General features: G+C 40.4%; 2 protein-coding genes across 14 annotated transcripts in view; both read left to right on the top strand.

Annotated features, from left to right (window-relative positions):
* Nucleotides 1-7,759, top strand: part of RC3H2 (ring finger and CCCH-type domains 2) — a 40,091-nt gene extending 32,332 nt beyond the window's left edge. For 8 of the 11 annotated variants that reach the window (XM_073314087.1, XM_073314085.1, XM_073314084.1 and 5 more), the window contains 3 exons: nucleotides 513-620; nucleotides 1,616-1,764; nucleotides 2,389-7,759. In XM_073314087.1, the coding sequence (XP_073170188.1) occupies nucleotides 513-620; nucleotides 1,616-1,764; nucleotides 2,389-2,584 (453 nt within the window). In that variant the 3' untranslated portion in view covers nucleotides 2,585-7,759. The remainder of the gene's footprint in view (nucleotides 1-512; nucleotides 621-1,615; nucleotides 1,765-2,388) is intronic. The other 3 variants (XM_073314092.1, XM_073314090.1, XM_073314091.1) reach the window with 3 other exon arrangements.
* Nucleotides 7,760-8,751: 992 nt separating this feature from the next.
* PDCL (phosducin like) lies at nucleotides 8,752-18,223 on the top strand. Of its 3 annotated transcripts, none has more exons than XM_073314099.1 (5): nucleotides 8,752-8,846; nucleotides 9,888-9,951; nucleotides 15,034-15,205; nucleotides 15,766-15,947; nucleotides 17,446-18,223. In XM_073314099.1, exons 1-5 carry the CDS (start codon nucleotides 8,785-8,787, stop codon nucleotides 17,995-17,997), a joined length of 1,032 nt encoding a protein of 343 aa, XP_073170200.1. In that variant the 5' UTR covers nucleotides 8,752-8,784; the 3' UTR covers nucleotides 17,998-18,223. The 3 variants fall into 3 exon arrangements, with proteins under 3 accessions (XP_073170200.1, XP_073170199.1, XP_073170201.1); XM_073314098.1 differs by having other exon boundaries at nucleotides 8,821-8,909; XM_073314100.1 differs by lacking the exon at nucleotides 8,752-8,846 and adding an exon at nucleotides 9,710-9,805.
* The last annotated feature ends 1,585 nt before the right edge of the window (nucleotides 18,224-19,808 follow it).

Below are 19,808 nucleotides of genomic sequence, written 5' to 3'. Positions count from 1 at the left end.
CAAGCAGATGCATTTGCTGTACTGCTTCTCAGTCCGGAGGTGGCTTGATCATGGAGGGACTCCACAGAAATGAGTTCTGTTTTATTACACCCTTATGGATTGCTGGGCACGGGTAGATACACTTAACTGGAAGTATACTTAAACATGGAAGATGGAAAGAGTCCATATTCATCAGTTCTCCCCCCAGCTATTTACATTATGTCAAGAAAACGACCTCTGTACTCTGCTCCAGTTGTAGGTGATACAAAGCTAAAACCTCTGCTAGTGTGCTCTGAAAAAAGATTGCTTTCCAACACCAACTTACTTTACACTACTCTGCAAGTAAGCAGGAAGTATCTAATCTTTTCTGTATCTAAAACACCATTGATATTCAATTAGCTGCCCATTTCTTATTCCCCCCCCCCCCCCCCACAGCCCCTCTTATCCCAGGAATGTGGATTATATTGTTTTCCATTTTCACTTGAATCCTTGAGGATTGTATACAGAAAGTGAAAAGTCTCTTGTATTTGCAGACTGACTATATTGAAGACTGTGCAGACACAAAGCCAGATCGGGACATTGAATTAGAGCTTTCAGCCCTTGATACTGATGAACCTGATGGGCAGGGTGAACAAATAGAGGTATGTACAAGAACTGCATGTTTGAAGAGGTCATGGAATTCTTTGATTAGTTGTTCAGCTGTTTCTAGAAACTTTCTTGTAAAATCAATCATTTGTTCATGTTTATAGTGGAAAATCTTTTAAAATAAAAAGGTAGGTTTTATATTGATCTTTGAATCTTCTTTGGCACCATTTTAGTATAGAACTTGGGCTGCTTTTGTGCTAGTCCCAGTCATCTCAGGTTGTCAGTGTTGCTCTAATTGCAAAAGTTTTTTAAACTTTTTTTTCTCTTAAATACAAGATAGCATTAGTAATTTTCTCCAATTTACAAAATGGAAACCAAAAGTATTTTAATAAATGTAAAGTCTATTACAGTATGGTTACTTAAACAAAACTTTTAAATCCCTTCATTTCTAATACTAAATTCATTAAAAAATTGTCCTTGCTCTTTATATTCCTGTTGTTGCCAGTGCCTTTGTCTTTTATATTTTGCTTCTATTAATAGTCTGCATTCAGTTCCTTAAACATTATTTCTTTCACCTTCATTGTGCAGTCATAGTGTTTTGATCTTGTTTCATACCACACAAAAGGATCATCACAGCCCTTCTCTAAAGCAGTCATGCATTCAAAAAGAATAGATATCTGTCATTAAGGCATTGCATAATGCATACTGGTTCTCCTGGTTTCCATATCTCTTTTGTTGTGCCACTTGTTAACTATAAAGTGAGTTAAAAACTGGTTGAAAGACTGTATTCAAAGAGTAGTTATCAATGGTTTGCTGTCAAACAGGAGGTGGATGTATCTAATATAGTCTCGCAGAGTCCATCCTGGGTCTGGTACTGTTCAGCATTTTCATTGATGATTTAGATAAGGGAATGGAGAAACATCCAAAAGGAGAAGAGATTCTAGGAGTAGCCTTTGACCCCAGAACCGTTACATAAAATAAATGGAAATCGGAAGACTTACCAAAGCAAGTAGCCACAATATTGATGGACGATCCTATCTTCTTCCCATAGGAGATTCTGGACATACAGCTAGGTATCAGTTCTCGGGATGACCAGCTGCTCAATGGAACATCTATAGAGAATGGACATCCACTCAAGAAACACCAAAAGGAACCTTTGGAGCAGAAGAGACAAAGTTTAGGTGAAGACCTTGTGATTCTGTGAGTGTTAGACAAAACAGCAGCATCAGAGTGGTTAAAACATGACTATTTAAAGAGGAACTGCTTAGCTTCTCATACTTGGATGAGATATCTGCAGTGTGTGTGCATGGTGAGGTGGGAAGAGTTCCCTGTTGAGAACTAGGAAGGACTGGCTTGTGATTATAAAACCCACCAAATGTACCATTGGTGCACCAGTTTTTATACATTTGTGTTACCTATTTTTCAGTATATATTAGGTAACAATTGATATAAACCTATGTTTTATGTATTCCCACACTGCACAGCAAATACAAAAGTATTTTTATAATTACCAGAATTCAGGGAAACTAGTCTCAGCAAGGTTGGCATTAAACTTAATTTCCACTAACCTCTTCTATGCCAAAAAAGTGCAAAATACTCTATGCTGGAATCACCCATGCTACTGTATTTTAACCATTTAATGGTGCCTTTGAAAACGAGGCACTCTGCATTTACTCTGTGAGCATACCCTTCTATAGTAAAATATTCTGCCTTTCCACTAACTACCATTTAATTTCACTATTTGCATCATTTAATGCACAGTTATTCTTGATATTTTGCATTAAGCTGAAGTTTAATATTTGTATGATTTATTTTTCCCCTCAGGGAGGAGCAGAAAGCAGTCCTGCCCGTAACTTGCTTCAGCCAGCCTATCACAGGATCCTTTAGCAATGCAAGCTGCCTGCCCATCAGCACATCAGTCAATGTTGGCAGCCTCATTTTGAAAAGTGCTCACATTATGTCTGAGGATAAAAACGACTTTTTAAAGCCCATTGCGAATGGCAAAATGGTTAACAGCTGAAAAGCATTCATCTTTCCAGCTTGTGACCACGCCGTGAAAGCATTTACACTAGCTTTTTATATATATAATATATATTATATAATGTATATTTTTTTTAAAAAAAAATAATATTGGGGTCATCCATTTCCTGTGGACTCTTTGATACTTCAAGCCCCTCTTGCATTAGCATTCTGAAAAGATAAATTTACTAGGGTAAGGCGTTCACTTTCCACAAATTAATGGAATTTGGACATTGTTTTACTTAAGCTTAAAGCAGCTTTTTATGAGTTTGTAGCAATCCGGTGCAGTAACTGAGCCGTTCTTATTTAAAATGGCTTCTATAGAAGATTAACAACTCAGTTATTTAAACTAGCAGGATCCTACAATGATACATCTAGTGAAAGTAAAAACTAATTTATTTGTCTCTATTTTGTTTAATGAGAAAGGAACTTGCATCTTGTTGCAGCTGCTTTTTCTTTAGTTGTGGAACTTTGCATGGAATATTGTTTCCTGATTGAAGAGTGAGAGGTAGGGATTCGTACTTTAGACTTTATTACAGGGTTAACACACTTTAGCTTCGTACTACTGCATTATATGCAGGACTGTGGTGCAGTGCTTCGCTATAGTTTTTTTTATTTGTTATTGTTTGTTTTTTCTCATTTCTGCTTTAGTACTGTTGATAGTTATATACAGGCTACTTGTCCAAGTAAAGTTACAAAAAGTAACCCAAGTGCCTAAATCCTTCAGCTAATGTTCTTGGTATTGATTTCTCCAAGTTATATGCACATCCATTTTTAACCATTTTGATAAATTATGCACTAATGTAACAGTGTGTTTTTTTTTTCGTTTGTTTGTTTTTTTTAATGCAGTCCTCCACCTGCATTTATAGAATCCAGATGACTTGGCAAAAGAATCAGGTGCTCTTGGCTTTCCCGTGAAAACCCTGTATGTAGTGTTTGCACTGACTAACAATATGGTATTGCTGATTGTTGTTGTTGTTTGTTTTTAATTTAAACTAATTAGTGGGTTTTTTGGATACTCATTACATTGTCTTGGTTAAATATTGTTAATCATAACTTTGTATTCAGGTTTAATTTTGCTTGTTCACTAACTATTGATTGAACCTACAGTAATATAGCATTATCAGACCTACAGAGTTGTGCTGAAAATTGTATGAATATGTGCCCTGCTAAGATGTGACAGAAAACTCATATTAGATATGTCAACTGAAGATAGAGTACACACACACAAGCACTCTGGGCATAGTTTTCTTTAAAGTTTAAAAATTCAGTCACCATTTTGGAAAAGAAAGCAAGACCTTCCCTCCTGGTGATTACTATCTTATTGTTTGTCCTTTTCAGTTTCTTTGGTACATGTTTTACTTTTTTTAATGTTTTTATTAACTTCTGTGAAGTTGTTTACTCTGAAAATTGTACTGGAATATTTTAAGCCAAGCTAACCTTTCACCAGGTGTACTGTATGTTGTAAGGGCTTTTCCTGCTAGCAAAATGCTTAAAAAGGATCATGTTACTGGTCGTCTGAGTTATTTTACAAAATCACAGCGATATGTCAGATAAGATTTTGATAACTGTTTTGTGCACGTTTCTGAGGGGTGGGGGTTGGCATTTCCCTGAGGGTTACTGATTAGACTGAGAAAATATTGGTGTTTTGATATCTCTTAATGAACATGTCCATGAAATAATTATGTTGTAAATATATCTGAAAATCCAAGGGTTAGTTTTGATATTCTGGTGTCAGTATGGAAGATCTTACATACTTATTTAATACTAAAATGTAAAGAAATATTTGTAGAATAACAGTGAAGTAGCCTTTTCTTGGTTTCTTCGGCTATTTACTGTACCTTCCCTGATAGGCAGTGCCACCTCATCTCTGGAATAAGACTGGTATTTTGTTTCACTTTGCAGCCTGAAATGATTAGGAACAAGAATTAGACCACCTTGTCACCTTAACTCATTTCCTGTTGATGTTACAAATTAACATAGAACGCTAGACATGAACATGATTGTTGTATATTTTATATCAAGACCATTCTGTAAATATGAATTTATATTACTTTTGAAATGCTTCCGAAGTACTTTTATTTGCTGTATGTAATTCCAAAAGGATATGCAAATCAGTATGTCTATTTCATGGATATTTAAACAGTGAGATCTTCCACGTTGAAGGTAATGTAATTTTTTTAAAAAGATTTTTAAATTTTAAATTGCTATTTTGTTACAAAAATAGAGAAAATATAAAGGTTTGAAAAGTCCTTATTCGCCCTCAGGGAAAGAGCCCTCTGTGCTCCAGAACTCCACAGAACATCTTCAGCATGATCTGAGGGTGAATATATACTACATAAATTGATCTTGTGTATTTACCTTAACTTTTTAATTTTAAAATTGCAATTTTAAAACTTGGTTGTGCTCTGCTGGAGGGGAATTGGGATAAGCTGCTTACATACGTTTGTCTGTTTTGTCCAGTGAAAATACATCAGCCTAACATATTCCTGCCAACTTTACTGGCATGTCTAAGAACAAATGTATTTATATGTGCTTGTCTGCAGCAGAAGATCCCATGATATAGTAGCTTTCTAGAAAGACCACATGCTTCCTCTGTAAAGGAGTCAGTTCTGGGTTCAGGCTAATTTGTGTTCAACCTTTAATATCTAGAATGACACACACAAGAATTGAGGGATTTTTAATAGTGTGCCAACATTGTCTTACAGTTTTTAACACTGATTATATTCTTGCCATTAAACTATGTCCTCTGGTGCCCCAATAAGTGGAAGCTACAGATGGGAATATAGTTCTGGTTGTTCATTTTTGGCAAAGTTTCGTTAGTTGACCTGATACAAACCAATATGTGTTTGTGTATCTAGTTGCAAATCAGGTGCCTTTTTGGGCAATGGAAGGGCTAACTTTCTGACATTAAAAGTAGTGTGACTAATCTTCATGTGTAGTAGTAGTAGAGAATCCCATTTAGGTTTTTGGCCAAATATATTACGCTGTCAGAAAAAGGCCCATAGCAGATTAGAGAGTAGTGTGTGGTTCCTTTGCTCTGTGCAGACGAGCATATTTTTTTTCAGGAGAGGTACAGCCGGGGTTTCCATGTCAGTGATACAGAAATTGTATCAATATCGGAGTTAAAATGTGTTGCCTCACAACCTGGATTAATTCCTTGTTCTGTCTCATTTCCTGTGTGGGTTTTAGGACTAGCATTAATCTCTAATTCGATATGTCATGCTGTCTACTTTTTTATGACAAAGTAGTATCATTTACATTCTTAAGATCTAGATTATAGTAGAGTGACTGCCCTGCTACTGATATTTTGTTCCTGTAACAAGAAATGAATGAGTTAGTGTTCATACAGATTGTGCATTGTAGAATGTATACTAGACCTTTCAAAGAATAGGTTAGACTTCTTTTGCAAAGCAAATTGGCGTTGGTTCTTGATAGACTAGTACAGAGTGATACTAAAGTGTGATACTTAAGGACACCAGTTGTAGACATATAATTTGAAAAGTTTACTGCTTTGATAACACACTTGAAATTTTAGTTTAAATTCATGCTGATGAGCTGAATGCTGTTCTTGTGTGTTAGTGCTCTGGGCTGAGTGAGGTACAAAATTATACACAAAGAAAGGCCTGTGGAAAGAATATTTAAAAAAATCTTTTGTCAAAACCCAAAACAATTTGATAGTGTGTGGTTTTATTTTATTTTATTTTTGTTAAAGCACAATTTGTCAGATATCTGCTGTTGTACATAAACTCTATTTGAGAGGTATCTGCTAGCAGCTCCTTTATCATATTTGTCAAGAATTTTTTTTCACCATTATTAACCTGTGTCTGAAGGAAAATGTGAAATTTTAGATCTTAACGAAATAAGAAGTTAATGAATCATCCACAGTACTTGGAGCACATTACTTGTTATACTTGTTATAGTTTAATCCTTTTCTGTTAGGAAATCCCTCTAATGCAAGGGCCTCTCCTGCAAGCAGAAAACAATAAATGTGCTCTTTAAATGACCAGTTCTTTCCAGTACAAATGCACAGCTAACTCCTTGGTACTAGTGGTCACAATGCACCTCTTTGCTGGCAAGGGAGTGTTCTGACAACTCTAAGTGTCAAGGGTAAAATAAAGACAGCAAAATTATGAAAATTCCCCGCACTTGAGCAAAAACCTTTTATTCAAGGAAGACTGTCGCCAAAGCTCTTTCTTGGCCTTTCGTGTTTAACAAAGTTTGAAATAAAACAGAGCCTGGCTGCATTTATAACTATCAAAATCCAACATCATTTGCACATATCCCATCAATTTTATCCAGTGTAGGCCTCAGTTAATCCAAGGCATGAAAATGCATGCATTTTCTTCGCTGGGCAAACAAGTACATTATACTGTAGTTGTGATACAACACATGTGGCTTTTATTTGTACTGCACATACCCACTGTACAGCCACTTAGAGTATTGTGGTTAGCTTGCAGCATCTGCTGTCTGCATTTATACAGTTAACTGCATATTCTTTTCCCTGGAAGTTAAAGAAATTTTTTTTCTTGTTGCATTGATTACGTTTTATAAAATTGCTTAGCTGGAAAGTTGGGGAAAGAGGCCTGTTTGTCAATTGTACAACCGATTGTGAAGCTCTAGTGTGAATATTTTTACGTCTGTATTAGACATTTTCTTTGCAAATCTATTGTTCGATTGAAATGTAAATGAAATAAAAGATGGTGTACACCCATCATGTATAAAGCAGGCACCATCGCTACGATGGATTTAATGCTCATTTTTATGGTGCATTCTCAGCTTCTATTTAAAACTATAATTTAAAATCTGTAAAATGAAATGGGGATATATAGGGGAATAAATTCTATTCCATTTATTTCAATTTTGAATTTCCAAATTGTAATGTTTCCCTTTGTGTTATAGGAATAGGATTAAATGGGAAAGCTGGACCATATGGTCTGTATTTGGGGTGGGTTGGGGGAAAGATGGGGTGGGGTGGGCTTTGTGATAATACTGAATAGCGGAGTGAATTCTGTGTGTTTTTTGCTGTAGCACTGAAGTAAAGAGATATTAGCTTTGGCTGGTCACAGAATAGAGCATCATGGTTTTCAGTGTTTTGAGAGAAAATTGATGGAAAAAGTTTGCAGTACTTGACATGTATTTGCATGCAAAAAATAAAATGATTTGTCCACCTTAAGTGTGTGTTTGTAACTTGTGAGACCAAACCCTATCTCGTGTCCCCTTTTCGCCGCCCCACCTCACTCCATTCCTCCAGCACAGTGGTTCCCAAACTTTAACCACCTGTGAACCCCTTTCACTAAAATATCCAGTCTCGCGAGCCCCCTCATCAAAATGAATATTTCCAGGGATTTTCTCCTTTACCTGAGTATAAATTATAAAAGCAGTGATTTTGGAAGTACAAAATTTGTTTTTATGACATGCTGATTACCCACTATTACTAATTCTTTATAATTTCAGTATTTTTATCACATTATGAAAACGGCAGCACTTCCCACCTCTCACTCTTGTCGCTTGTGTCACTTTGAATAAGCCTGTTCGTAGGACAAGGCTCCTGTGTTTCATCAGGGCCTATCAGCTGTGAAACAGCAGGAAAGGGAGCCCAGAAGCCAACTCCAAGAGCCCCCCCCTCCCCCCACAAGCATTGGGGTCTTGAGCAGTCCAGGCCCCCAACGCCCAGTACAGCAGCCTGCTGTTAAAAGCAGCAAAGACACCTCCCCCCCCCCCCCTTTTCCGTTTCTTAGAGGGCGGCTTGAGGCTTACATCGCCTCCGGCTGACAGAGATGCTCCGCCGGGTCCCGAGGGCGAGCGCTGGCCCCACGCGGGGCCTTTTCCCGGGGCCCGTTCGCAGCGCCCCCCGTGGGCCCCGCGGCTGCAGCAGCCGGAGGCGCGCTAGCTGCGGGACGAGTTTAAACCCGGCCCCCCGGGCGATCCCAACTCTCTCTAGTCCCGGGGGGAGGGGGGGGTCAGGACGCCTGGGTTCTATTCCCGGCGGAAGGGGGGCCGGTGGGTCAGAGCAGGGCAGCTGCTGGAGCTCCGCGTGGCGCTGAGCGCAGGCTGCCTATCCCGATTAGCGAGGCGAAAACAACCCCCCCCCCTTTTGGGAGGTGGTTGCGCTCCCGTCCGCTCAACGTGCATTGCCGCTGGGTTGTACCATTGCCAGCAAGGGACCGTCTCTCTCTCCCCTTCCCCACCCCTCGCTGAATGGGGCCGCCCTGCTTTCCCGGCCTCCTTTGCGCTGCTCGTCCTCGGGGGGCGCCGGAGCGGTGGGTGCGGGCGGCGGCGCCAGGAGGCCGCGCGCGGGGGGCGAGGCGGGGGCCGGCCGGGAGGTGACAGAGGGGCGGGGCCGGGTTCTGGATAGCGGGGGCAGGGGATCTGCCTGGTGGTCGGGGAGGGGGCGGGGAGGTTCGGAGGGGTGCTCTGGGAGGGAGGGGGTGCTGGTGGGTCGGGGGGAGGGGTGGTCTGCGTGGGAGGGGGAGGGGGTGCTGATGGGTCGGGGGAGGGGTCGGAGGGGTGGTCTGCGAGGGAGGGGGTGCGGGTGGGGAGGGAGAGGGGGGTGGTCTGGGAGGGGGTGCTGATGGTCGGGGGAGGGGTCGGAGGGGTGGTCTGGGAGGGAAGGGGGTGCTGATGGGTCGGGGGAGGGGTGGCCTGGGAGGGAGGGGGGTGCTGGTGGGTGGGGAGGAGGGGTGGTCTGCATGGGAGGGGGTGCGGGTGGGGAGGGAGAGGAGGGTGGTCTGGAAGGGAGGGGGTGCTGGGGGGTCTGGGAGGGAGGGAGGGGAGTGCTGGGGGGTCGGGGGAGGGGTCGGAGGGGTGGTCTGCGAGGGAGGGGGTGCGGGTGGGGAGGGAGAGGGGGGTGGTCTGGGAGGGGGTGCTGATGGGTCGGGGGAGGGGTCGGAGGGGTGGTCTGGGAGGGAAGGGGGTGCTGATGGGTCAGGGGAGGGTCGGAGCGGTGGTCTGCGAGGGAGGGGGGTGCTGGTGGGGAGGGGGGAGGGGTCGGAGGGGTGGTCTGCGAGGGAGGGGGTGCGGGTGGGAAGGGAGAGGGGGGTGGTCTGGGAGGGAGGGGGGTGCTGATGGGTCGGGGGAGGGGTCGGAGCGGTGGTCTGCGAGGGAGGGGGGTGCTGGTGGGTGGGGGGGGGTGGCCCAGGATCCCTTCTGGAGCTGCTGTGCCTACAGCTCCGTAGCCAGGCCTGGCACTTTCCAGAGCTGATGGGGTTGGAGGCTGAAGGTAAAACATGGTGAGAAATATCGGTTACACAGAGAGCTCTTCTCGGTCCCTTTGTGACATGTTCCTACATCTGCATTTATAGTCAGCGAGACCAGCACTGGTGGAGAGGTGGCCCAGAGGTCAGCCCTGCAAACGAGCCAGGAACTGTGAGTCTCCTGATTTGTTTTTAGTTTATGGGCCCAGCCCGTTTTCTTTCTTTTCTTTTCTTTTCTTTTCTTTTATTTAAAATGTTTGTACAAAACAAGGAGGGAAAAAATACTACATGTGCATTTATTCCGTTCAGGTTTTCTTATAGGTACAGGCTGTGTATACTGGTTTCCTGTTCCCTTTGCTCAGGTAACATTAATAAATATGACAGGTTTCAGAGTAACAGCCGTGTTAGTCTGTATTTGCAAAAAGAAAAGGAGTACTTGTGGCACCTTAGAGACTAACCAATTTATTTGAGCATGAGCTTTCGTGAGCTACAGCTCACTTCATCGGATGCATCCGATGAAGTGAGCTGTAGCTCACGAAAGCTCATGCTCAAATAAATTGGTTAGTCTCTAAGGTGCCACAAGTACTCCTTTTCTTTTTATTAATAAATATGGAAATTTATTTGAGCATAAGCTTTCGTGAAGTGATACTGTAGCTCACGAAAGCTTATGCTCAAATAAATTTGTTAGTCTCTAAGGTGCCACAAGTCCTCCTTTTCTTTTTACGGATACAGACTAACACGGCTGCTACTCTGAAACCTATTAATAAATATGGTAATGTAGGAGGACATTGTTTCCTTTCTATGTTTGTCTTCAGAGCCACCTTTGTTCTTCCCTGGTACACATGACCACCCTCATTCTAAGGCCCAGATATAGGCCATATATGGGGCAAACAGCCAGAAACAGTGCAGGCATAAACTTGGTTTGATTAGAGATTCATTTTTAATAACATTAATCTGAGTTTAGTAATTCTGCAATAAATCCATTGCATTTGAACAGCACAGACCAGGAGACTGGCTTCATCTACATTCATATCTGCAAAGTGTCAAAACCATTGTATGGTTTCCTGCTGATGGCAAAAACTTTAGGTGTGCTAAAATATTCTGTCTTGAAATTAATTTTTAAACAAAAAGAAAGTAAAAAGGAACAACAGGCCAGTTTGAGATAGAGATACCAAATATAGAAGTTGAGCACAAATTAGATCTCTGTGAAACATTATAGCTAAGTTTGGCAGAATTTGATTTTTATTTTTATTTTTTATTATTTTGGTAGATGATGTCAATGTTTGTTTTTAAGCATTTTTTTAATTTTTATCAGTTTAAATTTTCACAGTTGTGGAAACTTATGGGTGTTAATCTTTTTTTTTTTCTTTCAATTTTCAGAGTTGCGGGAAGTTATGGGGAGGGTCAGACATTATTATGTAATAATATTAGACACCGATTCAAAAAGTTAAAGCATTATAACCATTAAAACACAAATTGTCAAAATATGCCAAGTAAATCTCCTTTAATAAAAGTTTTCAAGCAGTATTTTTCTGGCTTTGCCTATCCGTACATTTTAATTTTTGGTGGGAATATGTTTTTCAATTGGTGTTTGTACAATGAAATCAACACTTGCCAGCATTTATTGATAAGTAGGTTAACTATTAAATGTTGTCTTATGGTAGCACAGGAGCGATCTTCTAAAGTTTTCCCCTATGTACACAACAAAAGCACCGTACTAGAGAGGGACTTGAGATGCTTTTTGTTATCAACTCAAAGAGAAATGAACTACCTACAGAATCACCAAAATGACTTTTTGCAGAACTAGGGTTGTACCGTGGTGGTCTTGCATCTAAGAACTGACCCAATCCAACCCTATTTAGCTTGCAAGAACTGAAGTGATCAGTTTGAAGACATATAGTTGCAGACTTGCTTTATCATGTGTGTAATTTGTTACACTCCACACACTCTGAGTTAATTTGAAATAAGCAGAATATCTCTGTTTTGTACATAAATCTGCCTGTTAGATGGTGCACTATAACTAGAAAATACCTGTAAATTAATCGTTGTTAATTTGAGTTCCATTTGATACACAGGAAAGAATTGGAATTTTGTGTCAGGATACAGGCCTCAGGCATACATGGTACCCACTTTTTTTTTTTTCCTGGTTTCTTTTGCTCTACCTTTTCTCTGTATTGGAAAATAGTTTGCTTGGTGTGCAAGCAGAAGAGAAGGTAAAAAGAAATCAGAATTCTCCCACAACCAAGCCCTTAAGCAAAACTAATTACCTCTTGCAGAACAGGGAATCGCCTCCAATCCCAGGTCTCCTGAATGTAATGAACACTTTAATTTCTTGAGCAGACATAATGCTAAGGATCTCTAAACACTTTCCAGTAGTACATGGAAATAAAATAGAATACCTAAATTCAGCATGACAGAGCAACTTTTTGGCTCAGTTTAAAGCTGGCAGGGGGTTTTAAGGGCGTTAACTTCTTTCATTCCTTGGTTTTCGTTCTCCATGAGCCCTGTTTCATATATGGATGAACACTTAGAAAAATACAGCTGTCTTTTGACTGTGTGCTGTGTTGTGCTATTAGTCAAATTTGACAATGTACCTTATCCAAAATACTAGCTGGTTACCTCTGTGTTTCTCTAGGGTAGATACAGGCCATATCCTTCTGCATCCGATGAAGTGAGCTGTAGCTCACGAAAGCTCATGCTCAATTGTGAGTTCAATCCTTGAGGGGGCCATTTAGGGATCTGGGGCAAAAATTGGGGATTGGTCCTGCTTTGAGCAGGGGGTTGGACTAGATGATCTCCTGAGGTCCCTTCCAACCCTGATATTCTATGATTCTATGTGGAGAAATAAATTGGTTAGTCTCTAAGGTGCCACAAGTACTCCTTTTCTTTTTGCGAATACAGACTAACACGGCTGCTACTCTGAAACATATCTTCTGTGTAATTTTTCTCTACTCTGAAAAATAATCTCAGTAATCATCACCTTTTAGCCTGAATCATCTGGCTATCTACTCATTAATCTGCATAATCCTACTTTCAACAGTTTGCAGATACTGCTAGTGGTTGATAGAAAACCTAAAAACACTACTTTCTCCTTACATTATAGATTGTGCCCTTGTCATAGAAATAAAGACAATTAGGTCCACCTCATCAACATATGATATAGAGTCAGTCACACACACTCATCCCCCCCCCCCCCCCCAAATAAATTGGAAATAGGTTACTCAGTTTTACAGCAGGCGCTTCCGGGTCGCAGTTCACACCAGTGAAGGGTTTGCTTTTATTCCATCGGCCCTGGAGAATTGTTGTGGAAGCTGTTAGCGGAGCTCTGAACTCGGCCCTGGAGAATTGTTGTGGAAGCTGTTAGCGGAGCTCTGAACTCTCTTTACAGCCCGAGGCAGTAATTCAGTTTATGGTCTCTTATGTTTGACGCTGTTTGCTCTTACGCCCATTTGGTTTTAGAGGGTGTATGTAAATTACTAATGCCCCAGATAGCTTTTTCAGGGAATATCCTCCTCCTGCTGTCATCGGCTAATCTCTAGCCAACAGAACGGTATTTAGATGGAGAAATGGTGTAACTCGGGTCAATTGATGGATGTAAGGGTAATTGTGATTAGTACATATTGGCTTGGCAAATTCAATTTTTAACTTTTTTAGTTTTGACTGATAATATTGATTATTTTTAAGCATTTTTAAAATATATTTATCTATTTAAATGTTCATAGTTGTGGGAAACTACCAGAGGGTCAGACAATAATGGTTTAATGATAGAAGTTAAGGCTTTATAACCATTAAAACACAAATTATCAACCTCATATACAAAATAAATATCCTTAAATCAAACTAATAAGTTTTCAAGCAGTATTTTTCTTATTTTGCCTATCTGTATGTTTCGATTATTATCGATGTAAATATTTTTTGCTGGTTTGTGTCTGTGTGGTGAAATCAATATTTACCAGTAAAAATCTAATTCTTCCAAGCCTTGTTGTAGCACTTCTGCTAGTATCTGAGGTGCCAGCATTATCAATTTGCGTAATATGCTACAACTGAGTTTTATTAAAGTGAAAATGAGCTTTGTGAAATGTTAACTGCTTGCGAGTCCTGCACAGGCAGATTAACAAAAACAACTTATTTGCCAAATATAATGATTTATTTGCACACTGGTACTATATAAATTATAAATATAATTATATTTTGTAAAAATTGCAGACTTGCAACTACACAGACTAATGCCAAAAGCAGAGTTCCCCTCTTGCTACAGAGCTTATCCTTATTGTGAAATGACCTGTGAAACTGACAGTTGTTAGTACACAAAGCACCACTGGTTAAAATATATATCTTTCTTTTTCCACGCTTGCATTACATAAATTTGAGAAAAGAGATTTGCTGGAGGTTTGTTGAGATTCTGTTTGATTCTGGAAAGAGACCAGGTGCCAACTTTGAGCCTACATAGAATTTTTCATGTTTAGTAATAATCTCCTAGAGATAAGCTTCTAAAAGAAACCCTGAAGGATATTTCTTGAGATACAAGTTGATACTGCGCACTGTCTCCTTTTCTTTGTAAGGGAAGGTGGGGGTAAGGAATAAGGGTTAGAATTTAACTTTTAATATTTTTAAAAACTGTATTGTAACATTCCTGTTTTTTCTGTATTTTCACTGCAAGCTTTTAATTGCGTTAGTGGCTTTGATACTTTATCAAAAGTGCATACAACTGTTAGTCTCATTGATCATGTTCCGATCATCATTCGCCATTGCTAAAACATTAGTAATTGTGTGCACAATACTAGAAGTTGAAACTTAATAAATGTAAAAAATCCAGAAGGAAATGTAATTGGCGCAGGTTTTACGGTTGGGTATGTAGTGATCTTGAACCATTGTTAATGAACAGAACTATCATCTCTGAATAAATATTTTGAATGCCTCATACTTTATCTATTGAAGAAAAAACTGTAATAAAGAGCTTTTTGTTGTTTGTTTTTGGTTTACTCATCATTTCAGATGTGTTTATTATCAATTCATTCACAAAGAGGTTGGCTAGTTGCAGCATAGTCTTGTTGGTAGTGGTTTATAAACTGTTCTCATTTGAATAGCCGACCTTCATGCTTTTCTCTGGAGGATTATGGGGCTAATGCTGTACATTTGAGGTGATACTTGATAGTGTTTGTGGGTGCGGTTGTATAAAGCAGAGAGGCATTGATGCTGACCTACCCCTCTCTCTCTTTAGAATTGATGCTGACCTACCCCTCTCTCTCTTTAGAATACCATGACTACTTTAGATGATAAACTGCTTGGTGAGAGGCTCCAGTACTACTACAGCAGCAGTGAAGATGAGGACAGTGAGAAGGAAGATAAGGTCAGAGAGAGCGCCGGTCCCGACACGATTGGTGGGGAGGTGGAGCTGAGGAGCGAGGGCACTGCAGTTAATACAGGTACTGTGACATAAAATATTTTATCCTCCTGTGCATGCCTGTCCAGGACTGGGAGAGAGGAATCCGTACCCACACAACTGGGACATACATAAATAGGACATTCAAGAGTAGCACTTTTCATTAGGGCTCAGCAACAGGATAATAGCAAGGTGAAATTGATGAGGACACATTTCCATACTAACTGCTGGAGGATATCTCTAAACCTGGATGGTGGTAATGTGTCAAAGCTCAGTACAGATATTAATCTTCACAACATCCTTTTGAGATTAATAGGAAAGTAATATAGGTAGGTAAGCTTTATGTCTATTATAGAGATAAGAAAACAGACACAGCGAAGTTGAGTGACTTGTTCAAGGACATAAGAGTCAACTGCAGAAATGGGGAGTTACTTGCTACCATTCCTATGCTTTATTATAGTGTATTGAGCAGTATACAATAAGCCTAAAACATGGTCTGTCCTTTAACTGCTATTTGTAAAGGACTCTGAGATCCTGAATGGAAAGTGCAATAGACAAAGATTGTTTCTGTCTAAGCAAAATACCTGCATGTTTTACCTTCAGGTCCAAAGGGTGTCATAAATGATTGGCGAAGATTCAAGCAACTGGAGACGGAGCAGCGAGAGGAGCAGTGCAGAGAGATGGAACGACTTATAAAAAAGTTATCCATGACTTGCAGATCTCACTTGGATGAAGAGGAGGATAAACAGAAGCAGAAAGAACTTCAGGAAAAAATCAATGGAAAGGTAACCTAGGAGCACAGTAAGAGACTTCTGTGTTAATAAATTTTAGCAGTTTCTGTTTTTCAGCTGCTTTGCAAAAAATCATGAATGGTAATTGCATGGTAGTTATTTATTATTGCTTTTAACAGGTGGAAAAATTGAGACCGAGCACAATGATTACCTACCTCCCAGAAGTAGTGTCAAGATGATTTAATGTTTGTGCAGTACTTTGAAAATGTTATACACTTAAGTGTTAAGTAATAAGTGACTGGCCCAAGACCACTGACAGAATCTGTATCAGACACAGTGTATTTTCCTTGCATGCATTCATCAAATTTATTTCCAAGTTTGTGAAACAGTTTAAAAAAAAAAAAGGGGGGGGGGGGAGGGGGGAACGACAATGCAGCAACTGTGCCTGAAAAATATCTTCATCTTGTAAGTTAATGAGAGTTGTGTAAGACTGTCTGCTTTCCAGGAGGCCTGATTGATTATAATGTACGGTAAATGAATGTTAAGAGATCAGTTTAGTCTTCAAACTGACAGGAAAGCATTAGACATCAAAGGCAGAAAATGGCAGAGGTGGTAAATTATTTAAAAGCTAAGTGGGATGTTTTGGTCAATTGACTTGTATTACCAGTTCCTATGAATCTGATTGAACAGGTTGCTAAAGTGGTGGTGCTATTTGACAATAAACCAGTATTATGTTCATGAGTTATTAGTTACATTTGGTCACTCATGCCCAACAATTTAAGATCATAAAGTGATAATGGGGGGAAATTGCTTGAATTTTAGGTATCTGTTTGTTTTTAATTTACACGAACTTCACATTTCCAAAGAGATTTTCTCTCTGCCTGAAATAATCACTGTTTTTCACTGATTTTTTTGTGTTCCCCTGCTGACTGCAACAGCATTAAACTAACAAACCCTACACCTAGAGCATGATGACTAATTCTTAATGAAGCAAGATGTTGAAAGATAACCACAAAACCCAAGTTAATTCCAATGCCAGAGAAAACATGGGAACATTTATTTTTGCCAAAGAAATAAATCTGGTATGGAAATAAATGTTCAGTTTCTAATATAGATTTACTCTATTTACTTAGGGAAAAAAGATGAAAAAACAAACTGGGAATCTGACAGTATCCACTCAAATTGGAAATAATGTCCAAGCTGCCCATCTAAGAGCAGTATTGGCAGCTTACTTGGAGCATGTGGCCATAGCTAATTTGAATAAAATGGGAGCACATTATAGTCACTCACTTTTAATCCAGCCTATGGAGGCTAGAAGTCCCCATGTAGGAAACTCTGTCTTTATCAGATATGCTTTCCGGATGGACCAAAATGGAGTATCTTATGGTGGGAACTCTGGCCTCCATGGTCTGTACCTTGGTATTAACGATGAAGAACGATGCAGGTCAAACTCTGTCCATCCTTGATTTAAATACTAACTGCATGTAACATGTATGGAGTTCTAGATTTCTCTCTCTGGTGCGTTTATGACGTTTCTTTGTGCACCTTATAGATGACTTTACAAGAATATAACATGATTCATGATGGCGAAGATGATGAAGCCTTTTTACAGCAGTACAGGAAGCAGCGAATGGAGGAGATGAGGCAGCAGCTGCATAGCGGGCAGCAGTTTAAGCAGGTTTTTGAGATCAGCAGTGGGGAAGGGTTTTTGGACACTGTTGATAAAGAACACAAGAACACGCTGATCATGATCCACATCTATGAAGATGACATCCCTGGCTCTGAATCTGTGAGTGGCTGCATGATCTGTCTTGCTGCTGAATACCCTACAGTCAAATTTTGTCGAGTAAAGAGTTCCCTGATTGGTGCCAGCACTCGCTTTACGAATAATGCTCTGCCTGCTTTGCTCATCTATAAGGGAGGGGAACTCATTGGCAACTTCGTCCGAATCACCGACCAGCTTGGAGAAGATTTTTTTGCCGTGGACCTGGAGGCTTTTTTACAGGAGTGTGGTCTGCTCCCAGAGAAGGATCTGCTGCTCCTGACTTCCATATGTAACCCATCTGCATGTTATAGTGAAGACAGTGATTTGGAGATAGACTGAAAAAAGTGAACAAAAGGGTTCAGTAAGCTGGGGTTGCCCTGTGGGGTCTCTTGTTGCTGTAGATTGTTCATTTGTTCTTTTCCGTATTTTTTGTATATTTTTTCTCTCCTTCCCATGCACTTTGGCTTTTAGCCCATTAGTACTTTAAGAGCCTTTATTGTATGTAATGTAAAGAATTCTTAACGTGTGGTTAAATTGCTTCAATAAAATGGAAACTAAAAGTGTCTTGCACCTAGTAAAGTGTTTTTGAAGTGTATAAATGTGAAGCAAATCTTAAATTGATTGCCAGTGGTTATTCAGCAGCTCCTCTTACATAGTCAGTCCTGTTCTACATATAATCTCATCCTTTGAATTATATAGACCAGTGGTTCCCAAACTTGTTCCACCGCTTATGCAGGGAAAGCCCCTGGCGGGCCGGGCCGGTTTGTTTACCTGTCGTGTCTGCAGGATCACTGCTCCAGGCCAATGGGAGCTACTGGAAGCGTCGGCCAGTACATCCCTCAGCCTGTGCCACTTCCAGCAGCTCCCATTGGCCTGGAGCAGCAAACCGCGGCCACTGGGAGCTGCAATCGGCCGAACCTGTGGACGTGGCAGGTAAACAAACCGGCTCGGCCCGCCCGGGGCTTTCACTACACAAGCGGTGGAACAAGTTTGGGAACCACTGATATAGACGGTTAATTGGTGCTGGTAGAAAGTCCTGGCTTGGTGGCCTGGGAACTGACGTCCTCTGTTTAGGGAAGAGATGTGGCACAGGAAGCATCATGTGAACCCTGACATGGGGGAATCTAATCCCTGTTTGTTCATTCAATCAGGCTTTTGCTTGTTTGCTTAGAGTCGGCAGGGCTACCAATGGAGCAGGTGATTTATTTATTTTTATTATTATTATTATTTATTATTATTTTTTTAAGTGGACACCTACACAAAAGGAATAGGATTGAGACCATGAGCTTCTAAGACGGTCCATTACAAGAACAGCTTTAATCATTACTAACCTGAAGCTGGATTCACACCAGTGAATCAAAAGTGAAAGGCCCCATATCCCATTCCCTGTCTCTTACATGTTCCACTCTTCAAAAGTCTTGTAGTTTTGACAGTGTAGAGTATTTCCCCCTCTCACTTGATAACTAGCGCAATTCACCACTCCATCCTAAAAGTTATTCTTTAGTGGGACAGTGGTCTTCATTATTTAACCCTATATTGGATCTAAATGTGAGAATCTTTCTTCGTTCAGAACTCTCTAAATGATGCTCCCTATAGCCTTTTAAAATATTGATCCATGGGTTTGCTAATGGTTACTTGAGCAGAGGGAGGCCAGCGTTAAAAGCAACCCATCACAAGTAGCGAAAAGTGGGAGTGTTGTATGACATCCCAGTGACAAAATACAGGGTGAAGAGAGTTTTGCCATTAACTTTGATGACGCCAGGATTTCACTCACCATCTGTATAATTCCCTCAGAAACGTATGTTAAATCAGTACTAAATTCTGTTCCCATCCCAGTTTATTCATATTACACCTTTCAGCTAGGTGCTTTGGAATATTATGGTTGAGAACTATCCCTGAATTTAAAGGACATACACATAAATAGAGAGACAAAGTGAGGGAGGTAATATCTTTTATTGGACCAGCTTCTGTTGGTTAAAGAGACAACCTTTCCAGCTTACATGGAGTTCTCAGTACCTTTCCCAGACCTGAAGAAGAGTTCTGTGTAAGCTGGAAAGCTTGTCTGTTTCACCAACGGAAGCTGGTCCAACAAAAGATGCCTCACACACCATGTCTCTCTGATATCCTGGGACCAACATGGATACAACAAC

This window comes from Lepidochelys kempii, chromosome 16 (assembly GCF_965140265.1).
Source record: "Lepidochelys kempii isolate rLepKem1 chromosome 16, rLepKem1.hap2, whole genome shotgun sequence".
In the NCBI taxonomy this organism is placed as follows: domain Eukaryota; kingdom Metazoa; phylum Chordata; order Testudines; family Cheloniidae; genus Lepidochelys; species Lepidochelys kempii.
The sequence above is the reverse complement of the archived record's forward strand: the minus strand, read 5'-3'. Positions and strand labels throughout refer to the sequence as shown.

What these genes read in the sequence shown, in the direction of transcription:
- PDCL (XM_073314099.1), top strand. Translation starts at nt 8,785, where the DNA reads ATGGGGCCGCCCTGCTTTCCCGGCCTCCTTTGCGCTGCTCGTCCTCGG. An exon ending in CCTCGGGGGGCGCCGGAGCG is followed by an intron (nt 8,847 to 9,887) that starts GTGGGTGCGGGC and finishes CTGCATTTATAG; the next exon opens with TCAGCGAGACCAGCACTGGT. An exon ending in CTGCAAACGAGCCAGGAACT is followed by an intron (nt 9,952 to 15,033) that starts GTGAGTCTCCTG and finishes CTCTCTCTTTAG; the next exon opens with AATACCATGACTACTTTAGA.